The 22643-nt window shown below is 46.0% G+C and overlaps 1 protein-coding gene across 3 annotated transcripts in view; it reads right to left on the reverse strand.

The window, feature by feature from the left end:
• The window catches only part of SLCO4A1 (solute carrier organic anion transporter family member 4A1), a 23849-nt gene continuing 1206 nt past the window's right edge, over positions 1 to 22643 (reverse strand). Inside the window, exons 1-12 of one of the 3 annotated variants that reach the window (XM_042832330.1) lie at positions 15287 to 15327; positions 10898 to 11798; positions 9999 to 10089; positions 9073 to 9194; positions 8738 to 8849; positions 4308 to 4462; positions 3471 to 3666; positions 2761 to 2926; positions 1942 to 2114; positions 1735 to 1799; positions 1065 to 1213; positions 1 to 231 (exon numbers count right to left, since the gene is read on the reverse strand). In XM_042832330.1, coding sequence (XP_042688264.1) covers positions 82 to 231; positions 1065 to 1213; positions 1735 to 1799; positions 1942 to 2114; positions 2761 to 2926; positions 3471 to 3666; positions 4308 to 4462; positions 8738 to 8849; positions 9073 to 9194; positions 9999 to 10089; positions 10898 to 11660 — 2142 coding nt within the window. In that variant the 5' untranslated portion in view covers positions 11661 to 11798; positions 15287 to 15327 and the 3' untranslated portion in view covers positions 1 to 81. Of the gene's footprint in view, positions 232 to 1064; positions 1214 to 1734; positions 1800 to 1941; positions 2115 to 2760; positions 2927 to 3470; positions 3667 to 4307; positions 4463 to 8737; positions 8850 to 9072; positions 9195 to 9998; positions 10090 to 10897; positions 11799 to 15241; positions 15328 to 22643 lie in introns of those variants that run through there. The other 2 variants (XM_042832331.1, XM_042832329.1) reach the window with 2 other exon arrangements.

A 22643-nucleotide genomic window follows, 5' to 3' on the forward strand; every position in this document is an offset into this window, starting at 1 on the left:
AATAATTAGAAACTTTGGGGCTGCACAATGTCTTTTTGTCGTATTTTTGAGACTGAGAAAGTCACTGGCATGTGCACAGCCTCATATATCCTCCTCAGCTGGGAGCGAAGGTTTGTTTTCCTGGAGGTTCCCATTGCCATTTTCTGATGTGTCTGAGCTGCCGGGGGCTGATTCTGTCGGCGGTGGTTTGTACAGCACACAGGCAATGGTGAAGAAGGTTGTCCCAAGCACCTGCAGCCACCAAGATCACAGAATCATAGAATCACAGAATCATGGAATCATTAAGGTTAGAAAAGACCAAATTGAGATCATCAAGTGCAACCATCAGCCCATCCCCACCGTGCCCACTAAGCCATGTCATCAGTGCCACATCTGCCGTGTCTGGAACACCTCCAGGGATGGTAACACCTCCACCTCCCAGTGCCAGTGTTTGATTGCTCTTTCTGGGATGAAATCTTTCCTTATATCCCATTACTTCCTGTTCTCCCCATAAACAGATGCCCGGCCCTCAGTGGGTACAAACCAGAAAAGCAGAGCTTCAGTGTGCAAAGGATTTTGAAAGCCACTTTGTCACAATAACTGCTAAACACTGATCTCTACATCAAGTGCCTACTTGGGAGCAGTTGAAACGATGGCTTTCAGCTAATAAATAGGAATCACACAGCTATGCTCTCATATTTTCTAGCAGTGATCAGGAAATGGTTATTTACAGTGTGCCCACAACAGCATCATTCACTCACTAACACTGCAGTTATATACTTTACTCCATTTTTTAGCAAAAATCATTCAGTAACTGTTCGGTGTTTGGATTTTTCTTATGGCTCAACAGAAGCTGTAATGGAATGGAATGGAATGGGAATTTAAAAGAACAGTGCCTGGAGCACCATTACCTGCTGAGAAGCAAGGGAAGCTTTTGCCTTCCCTGAGGATACTTCTTGTCTTAAGGTCTGATTTGGCTTTGGAAGGGGGCAGATGGGCATAGCACAGTTCTGTAAGACTGTCCCCCAGCATGAGCTGCTGCCTCTTGAACACTGCTTGATCAGAGTGTGAAACACCAACCTCACCTTGTAGACCAGCCCGGTGACCAGGGTGTAGCGGCTCATGGCTGAGTTCTGGTACACATAGCAGGAGCCTTGCTCACCACACTGGTCCTGCCAGAGCAGGCAGGATTTGTCGATCATTGACCCAAAGGCAATGGGACCAGGGATACCTCCTGTGGGAAGACAGAACCAATCCTCAGACTGGGCAGAACCTGTGCACCAGCCTTGCAAGACACAAGGTGCTAGCAGAAATGCACCAGGCGCTGTGTCTACTATGATGCAGCAAACTCATCCCGCAGACATTCAGAGATGTGCCCAAAGCATACTGAATTTCAAGAAGTGAGAGTCCAGTCAGTTGACTTTTGACCCTGACCTACTACTTGCACAAGTCCCAAGGAGGGCCTTCAATGCCTCTGCTCCTTCTTCTTAAAATAATGACACACTGCCAGGACATTCTCCTTTGCTCCATCTGTGCTGCGTTGTGGAATCCCTCATTCATTTTGCAAACACTATGCAAACAAAATTAAGTTTCTTTTCTGAAGGATGGCAAGCAAGGGAAAACATCTTCCACTCAGTACCTCATGTCCTACCCCTTCCACTTCCAATCCAACCTCTTTTGGACATGTAACAGTGTGGGGCACGCTCTTCAAAGACAACAGACCACACAGTTGTGCTGTGCAACTTTGTACCATACCTAGTGTTCGGACCACGATCCACTGGATCCCAAGTGCAAATGACTTTTGCCTGTCGGAGACGCACCTGGGGAAGAAGAGGGCAGTTCAGCAGCTCCACCAGGCTGCATGGCACCAACTTTCCCATCGTGCCTTCACTGGGGCTTGTGCCAATGGGGTAAAATGGAGGTGGGATAACTGAGGCTTCTTGCAGAGGATCCTGGGCTTACCGTAGCGTTGCAGTCAGGGCAGGAATGCTGCTCAAGAAGGTGAAGAGGATCACCACAAACATGAAGAAGAGCAGGAGAGTCCTTTTTGCACAAGGGGAAGTGCATTTCCCTGCTTCTGCCTCACCGGGGCCAAGCAGGAGAGTTTTCTCAATGCAGCTACACTCACGGTAGACCTGGGAAAGAAAGGCTGGTGACCAGATTGCTGGGGAGAGCATGGTGATAGTCAGGACTGGGTTTTAAAAAGAAATGAATTTGGAGAGGGCAGAAAGCAGCTGGTTTTGCTCCTGGTGTGGACTGAAAAAGAAATCAGGCTGTGTTCTTGATGAACCTACTTCAAAACAGATTATTAAATAATAGAAATCAACTTTGCCAGGCAGCACTTCAACACTGAATGTCATCATTACCTATCTTGAGCATTCTCCTGTGTCTATAAGCTGTATTCAGGAAGTATGTGGAGGTGCATCATGTGCACTGAACACCCAAAACAACTCTCATAAGCACTGGCTAGGAATTAGATGCTCACCAAGCTTCCCTCCTTCCCTGGGTGACATCCCATAGATCTCAGTGCAATTTGACCCAGAGTGGGGCAAAATCAAAGTTGGGCACATTGAGGGAAGTAAAGCAGGGTGACCTCCAGGAACCTTTTAACATCCTTCCAGGTGGTCCTTGAGCACATCCTCCATCTGCTCTGTGCTGTCTCTACCTTTTACACTAACTTGCAACAAAGCCCAAACCTGAGTATGCTTTTGCAGAGCCAGCCAGAACATTGCAAAGACAGTGTGCTGCTGCCTTATCAATACACAGTGCTGTGGGACATACCTTCTTGCCATTCCGGAGGTTTTCAGACACTTTTCTGCATCCAGCATGACAAGGAGAGTAATACATAACATCATCACTTCCGCAGACAGGGCTGTAGGTCTCCTGCAGGCATCCGCACTCTGCGTTGCACACTGCTGTCAGGTTCAGCTGGCCACCAGGCAAAGTGCTGAAGGAAGCATGGGAACAGTCAGTGGGGAGAGCCAGAACGGTTCTCCAGGATGAAAAAGGGTAAAGAATGAGAAGGAGAAGAGGAGAAATAGAAGATGCAAAAGAGCTCTGGAGAATGTAACACCAGGCCTGGGAAGGGTTTCATCTCACCTATTGTAGCCAGGAAACAGGAACTGAGCTCTGCAGCTACAAAGGATGCTTTAGTGACCAGATCAAAAGGAGATATCTACTTTTGAACAGGAGATCCCACTTTCAGTCTATACCACATTGTTTGTACAGGGGGAGATCTTGTGAAGACCACAGAAGAGTAGACAGACTGAGATGTTGCTGCTGCTGACCCTCTTGCTGGCTTACACTCCCAGTTAAATTCCAAAGTTTGGATATATGTATTCTGGGGATATGGTTCTCACCCTCAATATCTGCCTCTAAGACTGACTGGACATTACCTTCCATCTCTAACCCTAAGCAATGGCCAACATCAAGACCATGTGTTTAGCACTACATTCCAACTAGGGCCACACAGTACAAGACATGGTTATTACCTTCCGTTGTACATCTGGGTTACTCCTGCCATTGGCATGTTAGGGCAGTGAATGAAAAAAATGAAAATAGCTAGCAGACTTGACACTGTGCAAAGTAAACACAATTTGATGATTCCTGAGCAGCGGAGTTTAAATTTATTCACAAGGAATCCTCCTAGGAATGTGCCTCCACCTCCAGCCGGCACAACCAGATAGCCTGAAAAAGAGAGACAAAAAAAAAGCACAAACAGATTTAGAAATATCAGTGAAGAGTTTCTCATTTATCATACATGCAGTGTGTCTGCATGAGAATAACCCTTTGGTTGTTGAGTTGCTTTTTGGTGGGAGTTTAGGAAAATTTGCTACAGTAAGTGAACTTCCACAGTTCCTAGGGTAATGTGGCTTGAACCTGGTAAGGCAAATTCTTTTCCCTCTAGATCTTAAAAGAGACAGTTTAAGGAGCACATCGTGAATACTGATGCTTATTTGGAACCCATGGAACTCAGATCAAACTTTCTTGGTCTGGAATGCAAGAGTTAATTGAAGATCTTCCCATTTTCTGATAAAGTATTCTTGTTAGAAGCACTTGTTAACGTTGCCTGGTTATGTCCAAGAAGGAATTGAATACAGGTTTTCACCTTTCTCCAGGTAGTGACAGTGGCTACAGGAGTGATGCATTTCTTACTGATGTCAGTAGATAGAGCTCTGAAAACACACTTGGTACAGACATGCTGATAGGAAATGATCCTCACTGCCTAATAAGTGGAAGATGATTACCTTTCTGTAAATGAATGGCAAAGTGTGTTTGTCTCATTCTACATGAAAACTGAAAAACATAGCAAAACCAGGTTTCCTTACCAAAAAGGGTAGCAGCTTCAGAGGCACTTAAACTAAACTGAGACTCCAAGAACTTGGGTCCAAATGTGGACATCCCAGCAATGAGAGTGGCTTCTGTCGCTCCTGCTAAGCAGAGGAAGACGAAGGTGGGATTCTTCAGGAGCAGCAATACTGATCTGGGAAGGACAAATACACTGGAATTGAACTGCTGTGGCACATTTCTACTTCAGATATATTCCCTCCACATGTAAGACAGGGAAGCATCACACCAAACTGTATCCCATGGAAAGAAGAATCCCAATAGGAGCTTTTAAAAGAGCAGTGACATTCTCCACTTCAACTTACTGAGTTCTACCAGCCAAGGAAGGATGCAGAGGAGACCCTGACTTCTCCCCATTCGATTGCGTGTTGAGAATCAAGTTTGCCCTTGAACTCTGCATTATAGGACACCTCTTGCATGTCTACTGCTGTTGCTACTACAGGGCAGCCAGACTCTGTGTGGTCTTAAATGCCCTCAGTCACAGGCTTACTTTCGCAGCTTTTATAGCCCCACCAACAGATGGATCCAAAGGAATCAGAGAAATGTCAGTCAAATAGCCAAAACTGGAGGGGACAATATGGGATTTTTCTCTTTGGACTTCATGAAGGCACCAGATGGGTCTACATGAGTATGGATAGGCAAATAAAAGCACTGTGTGTAATGTGATTTGCACTAAGGATGCCCACATGCCCACCACTTCTATTTGGGTCTTTTCAGTGGTAATTTACCAACATTTGGGTCCAGGATGCAAAGCATGTAATAACTTTCACTCCTAAATGGCAAAATTGTGGAGGGACTCTATTTGACACCAAATCTCAATCACTCCAAGGTTGTAGCAGTCCCTAATGGCAGTCATCCTGGGACTCCTGTGTGAAACATTTATGAGCTGGGAATAAAGCTGTGTTATACACCTATGTACACTTGTTTCTCAAGTGCATACATGTCCTCAAGAGACTAACAATCACTTACAAACATGTTTTTTTTTTGCAGCTTGTGGGAAATACCAGGCAAGTCTTTCTGTACAGAGAAGGCACCTCTAAAACACCTTATATCTCACAGGAAAACAGAAAGCAATCTTTCTCCCAAAGAAATGTCTAAGCATAGTTTTATGTGAAGTTTAACATCTAAGTTGAAACAATACATTTTGTTTTTGACCTACTGGGATTTAGTAGACAGCCAGAGATATTCATGAAAAATTGCCGTATGTCATTTATATGCAGAAAGATGATCCAGCAATAATTCCATCTCTGAGACACAGAAACACCCTCAGGCACATGGAATGGCCTCAATTATTTCCCACTATCTCGGATATTGGACTAAGAGAACTGCTTTGGAGGGAGCATTTTGTAACAAGCTTGAAATTCTGCCACATAACTTGCCCCAGGTTTAGCCCTGACCAGTACAGCAAATCATCTTGTTTTTGGGGTATGGCACAGCCTCATCACACTGCAGCAGCAGCAACTGGGACCCAGGAGGATGCTCACTGAACTGAAAGGCACTGTCAGTTAACAGCTACTGCTTGGGAAGAAATGTGAAATGGGAAAAAATCTACTGCAGAACCACCAAGTGTGTGCGGTGCTCAGCATTAGATATGCTAGGAATTCAGGGATTTACCTGGTTTAACCCAAATAAAGTGGACAATTCCATTATGTCAATAGAACAAAGAGGCTGAAAGACATATATATGACACGTTCTTACACCTTGATTTCAGAGGACTCTATAATAACCATTGTCCAGCTATTGGGATTGTCTTAATTTACTAAACTATTTAACAGGAATGGTCTTTTCTACTGTACTTCTTTCAGAAGAAAAAAGCCTAATCTCTTAGCTAGAAAACACTCCTTGTGGGCCTCTTGACTGCTGTAGAAAACATACAATGCCTTCACCATTTACAGTTGAAGAGAAAAGAGGAGAGTGGTTCCCTGGCAAAAGCATTACTTTGTGCCTGTTGGACAAAGGTTGCAGGTAGGAAATTTAAGAGGAACAACTTTCAGCATGATGAACGACCTGCGTCATTTCTTGTTTGCAGACAGAAGAGGTATTTCGGAAATAATGCATATAAAACCTTAACAAAGTCAACACATCTTTTTATCGTTAGCAGCAGGATTTTAGTCACACCCAGAAACCACATAATTTTCAAGAAGTCTTGGCTGCCCTTGGGTTTAGCAGCCAAAGTGATTTCAGAGAGTTCAGCACTCCCAGAAGTATCCTACCATGTATAAAAGCCTCATCCTACAAATATTTACTCATACAGACACGTGGGCACCCTTTCCTCTTGTAATGGTCCTGTTAAGTGAACGGGGAACATATCTGAGGAGAAGTGCATGCCCAGGACAGCAAGCTGCCAGACTGTAACACCACATAGCCACGTGCTAGCAGTCAATAGTGACAGATGAGTATTTGTGCAATCTTACATCATGTGAACAGGGATATTTCCAGCACACAGCAATGACATCTGCTCCACCAAATGGAGCACCACTAAGTGGATCAATCACCACCACCAAGTGGATCGAGGGGAGCATTTATGTCCCAGAGGAATGAAAAACATCCTCTCCTTACCATACTGATGCTGCAGTAAGGCCATGACACATGCCAAAGCCCCATCCTACCTAGTAGCCCAAAGGAGACAAGCGAAATACTGGCTGTAGCTTTTTGCCCTGAAGACTGGCAAACCAATGAGTGATCTTCAAGCTCCACTTTACTTGCTAGTAAGGAGCAAGTCTTCTGTGCTGCCTTGCTGTGGCTCTATGTGTCTTCTCTTTGAACTCCCACACATGGACATCAGGGGATGTTCCATGCAAGCAGTCATGCAAGCAGAAGGAAAGAGCTCTTTTATCATGCCTTCTCAGCCCAAAAACTAAGACAGAGGGCAGAAGCTTAAGCTGTCTGGGCTTTGTTCCTGCACGCTCCTGCTTTTAGGGAGCACTGTGAATACAGCAATGCATTAAGCTCTCTTATAAAAGACCTGATGGTGTGGAATAGTATTCTATTTCATCTGTGTTTCTTCTTATCTTTGTGAGACTCTTACTGCCTGTACTGTGAGAAAATCTGTAGCAGCCAATCTGTCATCTAAACAAAAGCAACAGTGTCCTTTGGCTTTGCTCTGTGCACAGGGCCACACGTACCCAAGAGCTGCACACAGATGTGGTCTCCTCTTTAATGGAAGTTTCCAGTACAGCAAGCCTTTAAGGCACTTCCCTTTCATTAATCAAAAGCAGGGAACACAAATGTCTGGTGGGTTTTTGCATTCAAAAGAGAAGAAATTTCTGAGGTTTAAAAACAAGAAAAAAGCACATTGAGAACTGGACTGATCTGAATGGTGTGAGATGAGCCAAGCTGCCTTCAGTGCTCATTCTTAGGGCATTAGGCATGAAGGAAGACAGTCCTCTAACTCGTCACCTTAGTTAGAGGAAGACACCTCTAACTACTGCTAGGACAGTCCTCATTAGGAATAGTAGGAGCTTTGTTCAAGGTAAGCAAGCAAAACACAAAACTCTGAATTCATCTCTCCCTGCTGCCCAGTTTGTGTTGGTTTCAGTCATAACCTTACCATCATTTAAATGCAGGTTTTGAATTTAATTTCCGTGTGGAGAATAAGTCATGACCTTGGAAAATGGCACCAAGTCAAGTATGCCATTTAATAACAGTATTGAAATCTATTCCATGTAATATTCTTTATGAAACTGCCTTAACCCCTGGTAAACTTCCCATGAGGTCTCCAGGATTTTTAACTACCCCTCACTGTGTGAGAACCCGCATTACTCAACACAGATGGAGTGCTGCTGATAGCTCCTGCACTCAGCACCTGCCTCAGCCCTCCTCTGCCTGCACAAAGTTCTGAAATAACAGCAGCATGGGTTCTGGCAACATGTCGCCAACACATGCAGATGCAAACTCCTCCCTAAGAACGGTCCTGGGAGAAATGCAAAAATGAAAAACCCTTTTATTGATGTCAAGCTCACCATCCAAAATGAAGCAATGCCCAGATCTCTCTGCAGCACCCACAGCTCCACGCTCAGTTGAAGCCAAGCCAAGTAAACAAAGAAGCATCTCCATTTACATAAAACTCAAAACAGCAAAACAGAAAATCATAAATGATTTCAAAGATCCAAGACTTGATTTCATTTTGGCCTCTTACTTGTTTTTACCCAAAGTTCCAGGATTCCTTTAAACCATTTCCTACCAAACCTGTGTGAGTGTACTTGCCCACACGACATGCCCTGGGATTTCACTTGCTGCTGGATTACTGCTTTGCAAGAGAGCTAAGAGGTAGTAACACATAAATGGGATCAGAATACACAAAGGCAAAACAAACAAACAAAAAAGCCTGTAAGAGGCAGTGAAGGAGGTGACTGTCTCTACTAAAATGAGCCAGCTCTCTGTGCATCACCCTCTGGGGCAGCTTTCTCACCGAGGTAGGTCTTTAACTGTTTTCCCAAAGTCTGGATCTGATGCTTTTTTGTGGCTCCCATCCTTCAGCTGATGAGCCTCCGACACCCTCATAACAATATACCTCTGGGACCCTGCAAACGAGAGGCAAATGGGAACAAGGAACAGGTGAGACATGAGACATGAGTGTTACCAAAGGGGTGGATTTGCAGCAGGAAAACAGGCGTCTGAAGAGCCAAGGGGTGAAATTAATGTATTAATTACAATTAGAACACTAAAAGCTCATTCTCCATGTCCAACCCTGTCTTCCCTGCTACAGGAGGGTGCAGGCACAGCCCAACCCTGCGGGCTGCCTACCTGGGAGGCGCTGGGGGTAGCCCAGGATGGGGATGGAGATGAGGAGTGAGGCTGCTCCAGCCCCCAGGAAGCCGATCCACCATGCCCCCACCCACAGCGTGTTCTCTGGGGAGATGTCAGTCCTGCAAGAGACAAAAGCAAAAGGACACAAGGGAGAGAGGCGGTGGTTTGAAACAGAGGGGAAAAGCTGGGCACTGCCCTCACTAAAGCTGGCCGAGGTTGGGGGAATGATGGGGACATCACTGAAGGAAATTGCCTCTCCTGGAGAGTTCTGCCGTGTCCACCATCTGTCCTGCCTGACAGATGCACAGCACTTAGTGAGCCTGAGAAATTACATCATTTATTTCTCTTTTCATCTCTCGCTTGCGTGTTTCACCTCATCCATTTCATTTCTGCTTTGGGGGTTGCAGTGAGCCTTGTTCCATCCCACAGCCACCCTTTCAGCAAGACAGCTGGTGGAAATAACCCATTCCTTCCCCAAAAACCCACTCAACCACTGCAGCCCATTCATCTGCCAAAGAGCCTATAGGCTAAGAGGTGATAAAATAAATTAGAAGCAATAAACAGCGAAGAGAGACAGACCAGGCATTGTGGCCAGATAGCCAGGAGGAAAAGCTGCACTGCTGGCAGCCTGGCCTGATGGGGGAACTCATTCAAAAAATTCACCTGCTGCTCCCAGCCTCGTTACAGCAGGCAGTGCAGCATAAGGAAGGATTTAGGCTGACAGGTTCATGAGCAATTCTCTTCCAGTGACAGCATTACTGCAATCAACCATTCCAGCCTCAGCGCCCCCCACAGAAATGCTGCTGAACACAGTGGGCATTTTCCCCCCAGCCACTGAGTTATTTTCCTGGATTTTTTTTTTTACCCCAAAGGAAACATACAGCATAAAGGAAAAGGAACAAGATTATTTTTTAGCCACTTACTCTCTGCCAATTTCAGTATAAATATTTAGAAACATTCCTCCTACCAGATAACCCGCTGCAGGACCAAGGATTGCAGCAGTGTAGAAAACAGCTGAAAGGGAAAACAAGCGGTGTTAGAGAACCTGCAGAACTACAGCGGATGGGCTGCTGCTGGGGAGTGCTGATACCCACAATACAACCAGCAGCACTGAGGAATGAACAGCCTGGAGAAGAAAAGGTCTGGGAAGACCTCATAGCGGCCTTTCAGCATCTAAAGAGGGGCAACAAGGAAGGTCTGTTCAGACCTTTCAGTCTGGTCTGTCGTGGAATAGGTTGCCCAGACAAGTGGTGGCTGCTCTCTCCCTGGAGACATTTAATGTCAGGCTGGAGCAGGTTCTGAGCACCCTGCTGTAGATGTCCCTGGTCATTGCAGGAGGGTTGGACCAGATGGTATTTACAGGTCCCTTCCAACTCAAATGATTCTATAAATCTATGAACGGAGCATTCTTTCTCAGTGAAGCTGCACTGTATGTTGCACCAGCAGCATCCGAACAAACACTCCTCCCGTGCTCTGGTACTGAAAGGGCAATGCCTTGCACGGACATGACTGATGGCCAGAGAAGGTAATGCCATGCACACAGGAGAGACTGTCCTCAGCTGACGGCTGTGCCAGGAACACTAGCACCTCCTGCTCTGCAGGACTGCAGGAGCAAAAATGCCCAGCTGCACTCACAGCGCCTGCCTGCCAATAACTGGAAGGGGGAAAAAATAATGAAAACCTCCCAGACAGCTGCTTCTCTCTACTTATCATCATGTCTGTCATCAGGAACAAAAGACTTGGAGCACCTCTTGTGAAAGCGCCCAGGGCTGCCAAGGCAGATGGAGCGGACCTCCCCCCAGCCCCTTTGGCAGCCACTCACCAATGTACACAGGGGAGTAGTTAGTCTTGACGTTTTCATCTAAATAGGTGACGCCAAGCGTGTAGAGCGGCGTGGCTCCCATCCCATGCAGGAACTGCCCCAGCATGAAGACAAACCTGTAGCTGGAGAGCCCGGACGCAGCCGCTGCGCAGGGCAGGCTCTGGTTGGCAGCACAGATGCCCACCTCAGCCGAGGAGCGCACCTCATAGCGGCCCGTGGTGAAGTGGGGCAAAGCGAAGAGCAGGGAGCCCAGGCCCATCACCAGCACGCCCCAGCCCAGCCAACGTGGCTTGTGGCCATTCCCTCCGAAATAGCTGACGAAGGTGAGGCAAAGGCAGGCGGCGATGTCGTAGGAGCTGGCGATCAGCCCGCTCTGGTAGCTGCGCAGGTCAAAGCGGCGCTCAATGGAGGTGATGACCGTGTTGATGAAACCGTTCACCGTCATGCCTTGCAGGAAGGAAGCCACGCAGAGGAAGAACAAAACGCCCTTGGAGGTGTTGAAGAGCTGCAAGCAGCCAGGGGTGAACCCTCCCCAGCCGCACGCCAGCTCCTCCTGCTCGGCTGAGATGTATTTAATGCCTTTGGCCTCGCAGAGGGGCAGCCCGCAGGACTCGGTGCCGCTGGGAGTGCCATTGCTCAGTGGCGTGCCGCTTGCCGAATCGAAGGCTGGGCTGTCCTCACCCACAGGGGATGGGCTGGGGAAGACGAGGGGCTGGGAGAAGTGGAAGCCATTCTCTCCCGTTAAGTGATGGGGCTTTGCCATGAACGGCGCAGCAGAGTGGGTCCAGTGTTGGCTGCGGCTGGGGCTGCGCTGCGGGGCGGTCAGCGTGTGCCTATTGCGGGGCTGTGAGCTTTGGCACACACATTAGATGGCAGAGGGCTGAGCCAGGATCATTGCAATCTGTGAACAGAGAAGTTTTACATATACTTTTACTATGCTATAACCTATAATTGTATTTCCTTTTGTAGAATGCTTTTTCTCAGTAAGTACCAGCATTTCGCTGTGCAGTTTGGCTGCATTTGCCTTCCACCACAGTGTGCCAGTACTTCAGGTATTGGGGTTCCATTAATAGTACAGAAAAGCAAATTATGTTTATAGAATCACAGAATCATGAAGGTTGGAGAAGACCTCCAGATCACCAAGTCCAACCCCAGCCCACCCCACCATCCCACTAACATCTCCCTCAGTGCCACATCTCCATGGCTCCTGAATGCTTTCAGGGACAGTGATCCACCCCACCTCCCTGGGCAGCCTATATCAGTGCCTCACCACACTCTGGAGAATAAATGTTTCCATCCGTCTGGAACCTCCTCTACTGCCACCACCTCTTTCTTAAAAGATGAGCATTAAAAAGCTACACTGAAGACCAGCTCCCTGTCTGATGAAATCCTTCATCACTTCTCCCTAAAAGTGATCCCAGGTCGATGCTGGACCTTTCCCCTCTTAGGCACAGCCTCTTTCCCTTCCCTTTTTCCTGCAGAGAAATTTGTGGAAAGCTACAAGTTTCCCACTGTTAGAAGTCCTTTGGTTTCTCTTTCACACTGTGCTAATAACAGTTTATAATTATCCTGAGAAGTTTCCACAGTTGGATCGATTTTATCCCAGGCCCTGAGATCTGTTTACAACTATTCAGTAAAATCCTTTCTGTAACTAATTAGACTACGTGCTGCTGCAGAGGAAGCTGGAGGGCACAGGCAGCTGATGTTAACCTGATTACCAATGTAGACTGTCTCTCAAACAGTTCCTGTGCTGTCCCAGCATCCCAGCACCTCAACATTGCAGAAAAAAAGAAAAGAAATTTTTTACAAAAAGAGCTTTTTTAGTTAAATGTATTGGCTGAACTATAAATGATGTAAAAAAGCAACTTCTCTTTTGAGTGCAGATCTTAAATACACAACGAATACTGGGCAAGAACTGCTTTATTACAGAATATTTTCAAAGCATTCAGCATTGCCCAGCATTTGCTGTCAATATTTATTCAAGAGCCTCCTATAAAAATGTTCCTCTTTAGATTTATCTAAGGGAATGGGAGAAAAGAGGAGGTTGTTGTCCCAATAAAATGAGCCACGTTCAGATTGCTGTAACCTGGAAATGTTGCAGGAATATTCCTGTAAACAGTAGAATTGTTTGACCTCTACCATTGGTTCTTAGAGGCACCAGGGCAGGTAGGCTTGAAGAATTTGATGCTTAGAAGATTATCAAGGTTCTGCTTCCACCCCAGAGGGCCAGAGGATACACCCCATATAAACGGATGTCAGTAGTGCTACAACAGCACTGGTTTAGCAGATGAGATGCACTCATCAGTGCATGAGGCCTTTCATTTGCAGATAACTGTCCATTCTGAGGACCAGAGGGCACCGACTACATCTGTGTCCAGGTTTCTGTAGGAATTTGATGATAGTACAGAGGCAGGGTGAATTTCACAGCAAAAGGGCCACTGCCACACCCAGAGCTGTGTCTGTAGGTGCTGTCAGCACAGAAACCTGCACAGGTTACTGCTAACACAGGGAAATGCAAAAACTATCTGCAGGTTTTAAAGTTTAGCTGAAGGGACAGACTTGTGCAATGTGTTGGCATAAAAGGATAATAGTTTGGATGTATGGCTGTAATTTTTCACTTTTTTGTCCCTCTACTGTCCCTATGACTCTTGCGGCTCTAGATCTATTTTTCTCATCTTTGCAATATTGCAAACAATAAATAAACTCAGAAGGGATGACTGGCTGCTGGATCAGGCGTTAGGGAGCAGAATGGGTCACGTACCAAAGCGTAAATCAACAGACTGCAGATGCAGTCCACACATTTGCCATTACATTTGTCTATCCATGAAGAAGGCTGCTTAGCTGGCAACTGTTTTTGCTAGCACCAACTTCAGCAGGTTAAATAAGCCCATCTCATATTGCTAACTTGTAGGATGGAGAGCCAAGAGTTCCCAAAGGGGCACCCAGGGGGAAGCGCTCGTACTGCCTCTATCAGCAGCAGGATGCCTCCATCAGTACATATTTCATGAGTCAGGAAGAGATTAGAGATTAGCATTAAAGTTTTCCCATCTTTAAAGTAGGAGGAGGAGGAGTCTGGCCACCAGCTCCAAGTGACCGCAGCATCCTCCCTTCCGACTTTTGTTACCCTTAATCCTATTGAGTTATCAGTAAACATGGAATGAAGCATTTCAGTGTATCTCTCCCAGGAGCAGCAAATGCCTCCCCCGTGCCCAGCAGCCTCACACTCTGATCCAATCCCTGCACCAGCACAGAAGGGTTGCACCCAGTGCTCCAGGCAGGCAGCCCTGTGCTGCATGCTGTGCCTACCTCACAGCCCGCTATCTCACCAAGTGTTTCCAAACTGGAACTGACACATTCACTGGGCAGATTAGCTTCCACGTGAGCCATGTGCCACTTTAGAACAGCAACAACAACAACAAATGCACACACACAATAAAACTTAACTTCATGCACTTCCTAATCTTTGTTATTCATCTACTTATTGCTTCTCATCCATCTCTGTTTTTAATGACTCAGCTGGTAAGTTCTTGCTTGCTTTGAACCAGTCCCAATACTATTATGTCAAAGCTATAGATGTCCTCATTTTGCTGCAAGACTTGTTCTCGTTATTGTTATTATTTTTGAAGACATACAATTGATTCCAGGCTGCCAACAGTACCAAATCAACACTATAGCAGTAGCAAGGCAATGAAAGCATGTATCTTATAATGAAATTTGTAAAGATTGCCCTCTCCCCAATATTTACCATTAAATCAATAGCAAAATGGCAAAACTTAGAAGCTTTTCATCAGGTGATCACTTAACAAGTCACAGGACCCATAAAAACAAGCTTTGTCTCTGCTGAGGCCTTTGATTAATGTCACTAATTAACTCCTAACTGGCATGTGAAATAATCCTATTTGCTGAAGCAAATCTTTCCTTTCACTCTATGATTTTTGAATTTCATGAGGTATTATTGTGGCAAATGTCATCTACTCATCATTTCTGCTTTCCACAGCCGAGCACAGGGCAGATTTAATAATTTCTTCAATCCTATGGCAGCACACTTGCTAAGAGAAAACAAGTGATCAGAAAATGTGTTGCGAACCACTAGGACAACCGCCCTCCTCCCTGATCTACAGGAGAGCCTGCCCTGGCTGCATGGCCAACCAGCCTTTGGGAAAGCCCACATCCACTCATGAGGCTCTGCTATCACTGCACACAGGGATAAATTCATCGAGGTTTGGACCCTTAATTTCTTTCAGTTACAAACAGTGAATTTGTGTTGCACTTGGCTTGGAGGATTATCGGTATTATTCTGCTGCAGCTGATGCACACCATATGGATCAAGCGTAATCCACTCACTGGTTTACCAGGGGAAAGCCTCGCAGAAGTGAGACAAATCCATACCGTGGTCCTGAGAACACGCCTGTCCTCGAGGGCTGCTTCAGCTGAGAGGGAGATAAAAGAAGGCACGCGGTGACCGGGCTGTTCTCTGGATGTGCAACACCGCAAATTGCTGTCCTGGCAGCTGGGGAACTTTACTCAGGGGATGTGAGGACCTCCTGTTACAGCACAGTTACAAAGCCTCCCTTCAGCTCAGCAATACGGGGGAGGCTGCTGTTGCCAGCAGCAGCCTTTAATCAGCAATTCCAATAGCAACAGCACCATTCTGCACATACACGTTTCAGGAATGAGAAACACACCCAAAGAGCTCACAGATACCTAATGCTGTGCTCCCTACCAGTGGCAGTGCTGCAGGTGCACCAGAGGTGTGTCCCACCAGGGTCTGAAACACAGAAACCAGCAGCAGAAGCTGGCTTTAAATTATCACCGGAACAAGGACACAATTATAATTAAATAACGTCCAGCTAGCAAAGCTTAGCACTCACAAAACCCTTTGTATGTTTTCCAAGCACTCTTCCATTCGCTGGCAAATTAATGCAATAATATGCAAGAAATCAGGAAGGTGGCTTGGATAATTTTCAATTAGCTGCTTGAAAATGCTTTGAAGATAAATCTAGCCAGATTTTCTGAGCTTACTTATTTGTTCCAGCTTATCTGTGCAAACGCAATTGGCTGCAGCTGCCTCAGCCCATCTTCAAAAACTTGCCGTGCCAATACACAGAGCAGATTTAACCAGGCAACAATATTCTGCTGCAGCAAAGATTAGCCAGACAAAAGGTTCCTTTATGCCATAATGCCTAACTCCCTCTCTCTAATGTCACTCTTGCTTTAATGTCTTTTTCCTTCCCCTAAGTTTGATCAATGATGAGAAAGTTTCCATGCCAGCACCGCGGATGCAGCCCCAGTATTTTCCCATGATCCAGATAAACACACATTATTCTCCAGCATTTGGATTCTTAAGGACATTTAAGGAAGCTCGATATCCAGGACAGTGTTTTTGCATAAACCATGAGTCAGCTTTCCTCCATGATTATCACTTAGTTCCTATACGTATCCCCTCTTGCTTCCAAGAAATGATGATTCAGGCAAATCGTGGATGAGGTGACCAAACTGAATGGGCCAAATTATGAAAACGAAGCAACCGTTCTTTGCTGTGTCTAAAGCAATTATATTAAAAAAGCCACATCCTATGCTATGCAATACAAGGATGCTGAGTGTAGGATAAATATAATATCATGATGTTGACACTACCACCACTTACAGGAACATTTTTTTTTAAAACTTCCTGGTTAGATGAGTGCAAAGGTAGGAGTGAAAAGAGGAAATGATACCATGAAACTCTGGGGAAGCCCTGCCACAAACAGGTGGATTTGGCATCAGCAAGATGTGGTGTAGGTGGTGTATTAACATTATATATCAGTAGCGCAGCCTCTTCATAAATAGAGGGTAACAGTCATTGCTGGAGCAGCAAAGCCTCTGCATGGTTTTCCACATGCTTGTCTGTTGCATCGCTGCTGGAACAGGCTTTTCATTGAGATATCACCATCTGGCTTTTTTTCCCCTGAACAATCAATTCATGCACTACATCAAGCTGCTCTCCCCTTGCAGAGTATCAGGAACTGGGAATTTGGCTTTACTGTAACGCAGCAAGAGCAGAAATGCTGTTATTCTTGCAGCTATAACTACCTATACCTAGCTCAGACCGCTGCCCCTCTTACCACTGTCTCCCATGCAAAAAAGCCCACCCAAAGCAATCAGGAGACACATGTACATTTCTACATTTTTCTTTACTGCTGCAGCATGGGAAGAAAACGACATGAAATCCCAGGCATTATGAATTCCTGCACAGAGGAAGAAGATCTGCCATGGGACAAAGCCTCTACACCACTTTTACATGCTGTAGGCTGTGGGGTAGGATGTCAACATCCAGATTAACTCACGTTTTGTTTCTTCTTGGGAAGAGACTGCTTTCCAGCAGCTCTTTTCTACAGCAGGTGGGCTTTCCAGGGCCAACCATGCACTGTGAGACATTTGCTCTACCAATAGAGCACAGGCTGCAGGACATCTGCAGCTCACAGCCTTCTAAGACACATTCTCCAGCTCTGTGCCTTGTTGGTGGATTAGATTTCCTCCCCAGTTCCTGTCCTAACCCAGATAATACAGGGGTAAAGAGAGCACATTAGAAGAGATGAACGCATCACAGGAAAAAAAACCACACCACAACACACACAAAAAAAAAAACAACCCACAAATCAACCCACAAGGTGCATCCCCCAACATTCACCATCCTCAGAGAGCACATGAGTCCCTGAGACAGGCTGAGAGAAGGGTGGAGAGACAGCCAATACAGGAAGGATTCAGCTGAAGGAAGAGTATTACCCACACAAGCTCGCTCTTTTTTCCAGATCAGCAAGTAATAGCTTCTCCAAACATCCTCCAGAGCACAAGCTCACTGGTGCACACCGCTTAGCCTGGATCTTGTTTAACATTCAGTGATGCTCTCTAATCCTCCGAGGTATTAGTCTTGAGATTCCTGCCAAGCACAGGAACAGCACAGCACTCCCAGACAGCACTTAAATGAACTTGCTGCTTGAAATGGGCCATTTGGCTCTCTACCATAGAACTCCAGCTGTTCCTTTTTTTGGTTAACCTCAGATGAGCACCTAGGAAGGCACTACAGCATGCAAAACACACAGTTAAATAACCCTGATTTCTCTGACTCAGATGACTCCCTGCAATGTCATTCTGCATTAAGAATGGGATTTCTCTCTTAATCACTTGTTTAAAAGTTAAATATCTAACTGGAGTTGGACATTCCTATCGTCTCTACTGACCACTGTGAAAAGATCATCAGGTCCAGCTTGTTTATGGCTCTCCAGCCATGTCTCCACCATCACTACTTTTTGTGTTTCTAAATCACCCATTAGTACAGATATGATCTGGAGCAGGAATGGGCATATAATCATATTTCTGTTGGATTAGCCAAGCATATTATTTTGAATATACTCTGGTCTCCTGTTAGCTACAATAACAGAAACTGTATTTGATCTAGCACAAAGCCAGATGGTGCAAAATGACCCCTTGGGCACAAAGCTGATGTGACACAAGGGTGTTCGGACCAGACCAGTGCTCAGGTCATGTAGCTGTGGGACTTCTGACTCAGTGTGTGCTTCCTCAAAGTCTCATGGCACCAAGTACTCACTATCTGCCCTCCTATGATGAACTAAACAAAACAGTCGTATTTCATCCTCTTAAAATAAACACCACGTCAGATTGGGGTTAGTTTGCATCTGATCACACAACACATCATGGTTTGGAGATTTCTTTAAGAAAAACATATCCTTATTATGCAATCAAGAGGAAATGATGATCCCCGTCAAAGGAATCCTCCTTCTCTGACTCAAAATCCCAAACTGGTACCATAACCACAAACTACAGCAGTGATGAGATTTAGGCAGGAACACAGACCCAAAGAGAATGGATCAGAGATTGAGGGCAGCACATGAGCAGTGTGCAGGACTGCTGATCATGCAAATGGGGGCAGGCAGAAGCTACGCGGTGAATATTATGGCCTGAGAACTGCAGGAGGTTTTGAGAAGCCAGCCTGAAGTCACTGCTTCCTTAGAAACCTCCAAAATGCTGAGTCCTCACCAATGTCTTTGCTGCAATCCCCTATCATGGCTGCAGCCATGACTTAATGCAGAAGGCATAGAATGTCTCAGGGATGGCCACAAAGCACAGCAGGGTGCACACAGGCAGTTGTGTTATGGCCCGATGCTTCCACGTGGCTGAGCACAAGGAGTAAAAATCACTGCTGACCAGAAAACATGAAATTACTTTGGGAGATGCTGGTGGAAAAATGCTTGAAGCCATCAGCACAGATCAGTACCAGCATTGATGATGTGGTGAGGTGGGCCCATAGGACAGTGAGTGCACAGGTGTGTGTGTGTGATTTGCCAGCACAAACGCTGCTGGCTTTGCAAAGCTCTTATAGGATGGCACCCCTCTCCTCTCACAAGGCTCAATCAGGCCAGCAATTCATTCCCACTGCCAGGGAACAAATTGCTGCCAAATGGTATTTCTTCCTGAGATAAAGGAATAAACAGGCATATAATGTTCCCATTGTCAACCCAAAACATCTGCTGGAATTCAGAGGGGCTTGCTGTCCCTGCGTTCTGTGGGCACGGCTTCTGCTTTGTACCCTCTGTGCTCTCATGGATGAGAAGCGCAGCCTCAGAGGGCAGCTGTGAGGGGACAGATTTACTCAGAAATCTGAAAACTGCCTTCAAGAGATTCCTGCTCCCATGCAGCAGCACGGCGTGGTTCTTGTTTCTGACTTGGGAACTTTTTGGTTTGCCTTGCTGAGGACCTGCCTGCCCCTCACAGCCCCTGCAGTCCTGTGTGGCATGAACACAGCCTGGTTATTTACTCTGCACTCATTTTAAATTCATTTTCTTCAGCATCTTAAAGTAGTCCCTTCAAGGTTTTCTGCCAAATAAAAGGAACACACGCTAAGGGGCTCATGAGCTCCGTGGGGCAACGCTGTAAAGAAGCCCCACATCTGGCCTGAAGGGTCAGAATCCTCCTCAGCACTGACTCCACTCCAGCAATACAAAGCGTAAAGCTGCTTTGAAAGCACTGACAGGCAATCCCTTTTTGGGGGAATTCTTATGCTAACGTGAAGCTCTGTGGCATCTGCCTTGGCCTCCATTATACCAAAGCATAGCAGAAGCAGGTCAGTCCCACAAGGAGCCAGGCTTCTGTTTGCTGTGCAGCTTGTGAGGTGAGAGCAAGCTTGAGTTAAAAGTTCAAATCTATTTTATTTGGAGGATGGTAGGTCAAAAATATTGATGCAGTTTCATAGAAGAGGATGCAAGGGAACAGAAAACTGAGCAGCGCCCAAGCCCTTCAGATGCTGTGGGGAACTGTTTATTTCTGTACGGTGGGTTAGGATCACTTAGCAGAACTCTGTCACCTAGATGTATTCTTTTTCTATCTCTTAGTGCCATTTAGAAAATTAACCCCTATCTCAGAGTATCTGAAGCACTCGAGTTCACAAATGTGAAAGCGTATCTATAAAAAAGCCAACAAGTACTTTTTCTTGGATTATTTTCAGCCAGAGCACTGCAAAGTCAAAGTATCTTTTGGGAAATAAAAGTGTTTGGCCTTGCTTTCTCCACATGAAAAAGACTCCTAAACTCCTTCAAACCACTGTGCAGTGGTTAAAAAAACTTGTCAGCATTTCGTTTTCATGCTTGGAAGACCCAGCCCAAGATCTGAGAATTCAAGTGGCTGAAGACTGCTGACATCACACAGCAATATGTTATTTATATATATATATATAAAGAAGAGGAATCAAATTTAGTTTTAGTGTAACTACACATAGAATCATAGAATCATGTGAGTCAGAAGGGACCTTTAAAGGTTGTTTTGTCCAGCTCCCCAGCACCACCACAGTGGGAGATCAGCCTAACATCTTTGTTGCTGAACACCCAACACGGATAACAAGAATAAAGCAGAGATTTCCCACCACTGACATACTCCCATTGCTGGTAAACCTGGAATGACATTATTTTTGGTACCAGCAATATGGTAGTTGCCCTGATTTATCAGTACTTCTGCCTGAAGAGAGACTTAAAGTTAGAATAACATCGTTCTGCCAATATTAAATACTACACTTACTCATCTTGTCGGCACAAACAAAAAGTCTGATGTAACATCCACTGCTTAGTGGCCCTCTCTGAGCACTCATCTACAATCAGTCATCCCGACTTCTGGGGTGAGATGGGCAGTTCTGCCTGGGTTTCAGCAAACAGATGAGTGCTCCCTCAGAGCACTTTCCATGGAAGTGTTTGCAGAATCTCTTTCCTCTTGGATCGCCCAGTTTAGCATCACTGGGATGTTGCTCAGGGCCAAAATGGCACAGAACTAATTACATCATGGGGAGGTCTAGCACTGAATCCATTCTGAAAAGGAAAAGGAGAGTAGTAGCTCCAATAGCAGCTCCTAGGGCAGCTGGGGGAGCTGCTAACATGCTGTGCTTGTGTGTCAAGCATGGGGTAGGAAGAGATGTGGTCAGAGCTGCTGTTGTCCCAGTGCTGTTGTGCTCATCAGCACAGATCAGCCCAGAAGTGGGCCCAGATAACACAGTTTTTGAGTCCTGGGTAAGCAGGACTCATTTCATATCAGGCACTGAAATAAAGACTGGAATATCAATGCACTTCAGAGCATTATCCACCCTGCACCCTGCTGTAACACCAGTGTCCTGTTATCAAGAACAGAACCCAAAGGGGGAAGGGAACCTTCCCCTTGAAACCGTGCCCAGCATCTCACTATCCTGAAACGCCAGCAGCAAGCTATCAGCTCTGCTAAGTGCTGCCATGCACCTTACAAAGCATTTCCACTGCTCATCATTGCATTAATGGGACTGTGCAAGACTTAAACGTCCCAGGGTCTGAGTAATCAATGCATGAGCAGCAGCTCAGAGAACACAACGAAGAAACTCACAAACTCAAATGGCAAAACAGAGTATTTGGCACCTTCACCCATGGGTTGTGACCAAACCCTCAGGGAAAGGCAGGTAGCAGGGCTTGGTGCATTGTGAAGTAAAGGGGAGCAGAACAAGGGCTCAGCAGGGAAAGAACAGAATGATCAGCACAAGGCAGAGCCATGAGTCATTTTAGGCTGCTGCAGGGTGTAAAGATCCAAACCAGGAGCAGGACCACAGCATGCTTCAGGCACACGAAAGAGACTAAGGCAGCCTCGATGGGTTGAAACTGGAAATCATGTGAGGGAGAGCGGCTGGATGCTGATATTCCTAAAACAGGGGTTATTTCTTTCGGTAATGGCTGATCCTATCTTCTCTCTTGTCTGTGAATCTCTAATCCCTGTATAGATTTCTAGTAAGCACTTGCTCAGGTAGCTCCTAAGTTCCCAGAGCCAGGAATAACTACAACGTGCATCGATTGCTGTTGGAATTCCAGTGTTTTGCCATCCCAGGGCAGGATCTCCACGGCGGTAACTGAGGGCAGGATCCACGTAGCACTGTCCTGCACAGCTCCTGGCACACCTGGGCACACTCACACCGCTCAGTGCCAAACACAGGGCAGGAGTTTGCGGGCAGCCCCAAGGCACAGGGCTGTGAGCAGCGCTTCACATCATTTGCGCTAGCCTGCAGGCTGGATCTCTTTGCATAAAAATAGCTTCGCTTTTTTTTTTTTCTTTTTTCTTTTCGTTATTTGACTAACTCCTTCTCCCCGCCCACCCTGTTTCATCCTACTTATCACGTTTACAACAGCTCAAGGCATATGTCTCTAAAGATCCCCTTTGTTTTAGTTCTCCATCAGATGCGATTTCAATG

This window comes from Centrocercus urophasianus, unplaced genomic scaffold (genome assembly GCF_019232065.1).
Source record: "Centrocercus urophasianus isolate 14NV4802_14NV808 unplaced genomic scaffold, USGS_Curo_1.0 seq_38, whole genome shotgun sequence".
In the NCBI taxonomy this organism is placed as follows: domain Eukaryota; kingdom Metazoa; phylum Chordata; class Aves; order Galliformes; family Phasianidae; genus Centrocercus; species Centrocercus urophasianus.